At 32.5% G+C, this 4,202-nt stretch overlaps 1 protein-coding gene across 1 annotated transcript; it reads right to left on the bottom strand.

Moving 5' to 3' along the window:
- Nucleotides 1-1,207: 1,207 nt before the first annotated feature.
- On the bottom strand, nt 1,208-2,149 carry LOC139158685 (olfactory receptor 9G4-like). The gene has a single exon (XM_070736015.1). The coding sequence runs from the start codon at nt 2,147-2,149 to the stop codon at nt 1,208-1,210; it is 942 nt and encodes a 313-aa protein (XP_070592116.1).
- Between the last annotated feature and the right edge of the window lie 2,053 nt (nt 2,150-4,202).

Here is a 4,202-nt window from a genome sequence, read left to right on the forward strand (position 1 = left end):
CAATACTCAAGTAGCAAACCAGTGCCAAGGATGGAGCAGAGGGAGTGTATGTGAAATCTCTCCAGAACTTTATTGCCTCATTGGTGCAGAGTTCATGCCTTATGAGCAGTGTTCCCTCTAATGTTTTGGGGGGTGGGCAGAAAAGTATAGTGTCTGAGCGGCAGTCCCTTTGGGACTGGGCGGCACAGAAATAATAAATAAACAAATAAATAATAAACAAATAAATAATAAACAAATAAATAATAAACAAATAAATAATAAATAATAAATAATAAATAATAAATAATAAATAATAAATAATAAATAATAAATAATAAATAATAAATAATAAATAATAAATAATAAATAATAAATAATAAATAATAAATAATAAATAATAAATAATAAATAATAAATAATAAATAATAAATAATAAATAATAAATAATAAATAATAAATAATAAATAATAAATAATAAATAATAAATAATAAATAATAAATAATAAATAATAAATAATAAATAATAAATAATAAATAATAAATAATAAATAATAAATAATAAATAATAAATAATAAATAATAAATAATAAATAATAAATAATAAATAATAAATAATAAATAATAAATAATAAATAATAAATAATAAATAATAAATAATAAATAATAAATAATAAATAATAAATAATAAATAATAAATAATAAATAATAAATAATAAATAATAAATAATAAATAATAAATAATAAATAATAAATAATAAATAATAAATAATAAATAATAAATAATAAATAATAAATAATAAATAATAAATAATAAATAATAAATAAACAAACAAATAAATAAATAAACCAGAATAGTGGCAACAATGGTAACAACATCATCATCAACAAAAAGCCAATTGAAAACTGCTAAAACAATTTAAAAGTGTGCAATAAAAAGTTCACGCTGTTAGATAAGAGGATTGGGAAGATACACATAAGGGATAAAATGGCTGGTTAAGAAGAGTTTGCACAGGGGTATTTTGAGTATGTGGACGATTGCTAATCTTTGAAGTTAAGTCTTGATTATTTCTCCACTTTCTCTTATGAAGGAAGGAAGTGAGGGAAGGAGGAAAGGAGGGTAGGAGGAGGGAAGGAGGAAAGAAGAAAAGTGGCTGGATGCCTGGCAGACAGTGGAGCCTAGAGGTGATTTTCCTCATCTGCATCCTACCCTAAAGAAGGAGTTTGCCATTCATTTGGGGGCTGTGAATCTCCCCCAGACTTTCTTGAAGGCTGCCTTCACATCTTTATTGCGCAAGCTGTAAATCAACGGGTTGACCAGAGGGTTGATTACAGTGTAGAACAGTGCATTTACCTTGTCCGAATCTGCGGTGTGATGAGAGTTGGGTGCAGAGTATGTAATAAGCATGGTTCCATAATAGAGGGAGACAGAGACCAGGTGAGCAGAGCAAGTGGAGAAAGCTTTGCGCCTCCCTGCAGCCGAACGGATGCGAATAATGGCTGCCACAATGCCAACATAGGACTTTACAATGACAACAGTGGCTAAAAGCAAAGTCAACCCAATGACAGTAGTCAGGATGAATTCATATATTCTTTTGTCATCACAGACCATCTTCATAAGTGGTGGCACATCACAAAAGAAGTGGTTGATGAGATTACTACCACAGAAGTGTAGGCGGAATGTATTACCAGTGTGTACAATGGCATTGGTAAACCCCACCATATAGGCTCCCATCACCAGCTGGATGCAGAGCTTCTTGGGCATGGCAATGGCATAAAGGAGTGGGTTACAAATGGCCACAAAGCGGTCATAGGCCATGAAGGCCAGTAAAAAGCATTCACTCCCACCAACTACATTAGAGAAGAAGAACTGGGTTGCACAACCCGCTAAGGAAATGTGGTTGTTCTTAGACAAACAGTCATATAAGATCCGAGGAGTGTAGACTGAGGAGTACCAGATATCCAGGAAGGAGAGGCTGCCCACAAAGAAGTACATGGGTGTGTGCAAGCGGGAGTCTAGATAGATCAGGGCCACGAGGCCCAGATTCCCAATCAGTGTTAGGATGTACAGTGCCAAAAATGCTACAAAGAGAATTGTGGGTTGAAATGGATCTGTTGTAAACCCAACCATCACAAAATCAGTAATCAATGTGCGATTAGCTCCAACCTCCATCGTTTTCCAAGCATAACCTATTTAGAGAGGAGAAACAAGTGAGGGTTTTGTATTTTTGTGCCCTGAATAATGAATTCATGCTATGATTTTGAACGATGTTTTGCAAATACAATCATGATATAAAAAGTACGTGGAGGGAAATGGCATAGATAGGGAATCCCAGCAATTGGATAAATTACACATGGGCACAGAAGAAAAAAAATATATCTAAAATATATAATTAGTTATATTCGACAAATATGAAGATATAGTAAAACGGCCGATGATTGCATGGGCAAAAACATCAGAAATAATATACACCTGGCAGCAAATTTGAAATAGGAACATTAAATTAACAAGATCAACAACAATATAATGTTCTACCGGTGGCATCTGACCTTGGTAAAATTGGCGAAAATATACCCAAATTCTAATCAGATTTGTTGGAAATGTAAGTTGGAGCAGGGAACCTTTTTTAATATATGATGGACCTGGCCCGAAGCTAAACAGTATTGGAGGAAAATATACTGCTCAAAAAAATAAAGGAAACACATAAAAAAGCACAATATAACTCCAGGTAAATCAAACTTCTGTGAAATCAAACTGTCCACTTAGGAAGCAACACTGATTGACAATCAATTTCACATATTTGTTGGCATGGGTGTCAAGATAAAGGAGTGTTTATGCATATGTTTTGGGAATTTTGGCAAAAAGTGAAAGAGGATATCAATAGAATGGTAAATATACAATGGACAATCACTAAGGAAATGGCAGTACTGTACTAGTTAAAAGCAATGCGATGGGAGAATTTAGAGAAATAAAAAAAGCAGCAATAGAAAGCGCTCAGGCAGTAATAGTTTTGGGTTGGAAGGATGCGACAAAATGGACAATGCAAAATTGGTATAGGTACATGGTGGACCATATTCAATTTGAAATTATGGATAAAAGGATAAATTCGGATGATGAAACTGAGTTGGGACAACTGATGGGACGGTGGGACAAGGTAAGACGATATATGACGAGCAGACTCTGAGACCAAGCTACAAGAAATAAATTGGAATCATTCTACAATATGTAAATAGAGTGGGTCAAGTGGACTATACAAGAAACAGCCCCGATTTGGTGGTGAGGAATGTGTGTGTGTCTGGGTGGTGGGCACATTTCACTATGCACTGTTTTATGTTGTGTGTAATATAAATTTGTTAAAAATTAATTTAAAAAACGACAATCAATTTCACATGCTATTGTTCATATTCAACTTTGTACAGAACAAAGTATTCAATGAGAATATTTCATTCATTCAGTTATAGGATGTGCTCTTTGAGTGTTCCCTTTATTTGTTTTAGCAGTGTACATAAATGGATGCAGGAAATAACAGGAATAACAGGAATAACAAGCTGAACTCTTTCTGCTAGGAATCATTAGGAAACAGTACTCTAAAGAATTAAAAATCCAATACTAGTCATTGGGACAATGGTAAGGATAATGTATGGGCAACGATGGAAAGACTTTCATACACTTCTGGAGAAGGAGATTATAAATGTATGATTGCCCTGAAATGGACATATTGACAATGGAGTTCAATGGACAAAAAGACACTGAGTATCATACTATATGGATTAAATGATATGAATGGACAAAGAAAAGAAAAATGATGAGACAATGTGGGACGGAAACATAAGAATTGACAAAAAGGAAATTCAACGTACAATGTATAAATTCTATAAGTATTAATATTAATATACATGTATGGATGTAGATCTGTTTAGGAATATTAAGTTGTGGAAAATATGAAAATCAATAAAAAGGGGAAAAAAAGGAAAGGATCTGTTGTAAACCCAACTACCACAAAATCAGTCATCAATGTGCGATTAGCTTCAATTTGTTTTCCAAAATTTAGCAAAAATTTAGACGGGAAAAACAAGTTGAGGGTTTTGCATTTTTGTGCCCTGAATAGTGAATTCATGGTATGGTTTTGAAAGATGTTTTGTAAACAATTTATGACAGTTGGTATCATAGAATAATAATAATAATAATAATAATAATAATAATAATAATAATAATATATAATAAT

The sequence above is a fragment of the Erythrolamprus reginae genome, chromosome 1, assembly GCF_031021105.1.
Source record: "Erythrolamprus reginae isolate rEryReg1 chromosome 1, rEryReg1.hap1, whole genome shotgun sequence".
NCBI classification, from domain to species: domain Eukaryota; kingdom Metazoa; phylum Chordata; class Lepidosauria; order Squamata; family Dipsadidae; genus Erythrolamprus; species Erythrolamprus reginae.

Coding starts and splice junctions, on each gene's coding strand:
- LOC139158685 (XM_070736015.1), bottom strand. CDS start 2,149: ATGGAGGTTGGAGCTAATCGCACATTGATTACTGATTTTGTGATGGTT.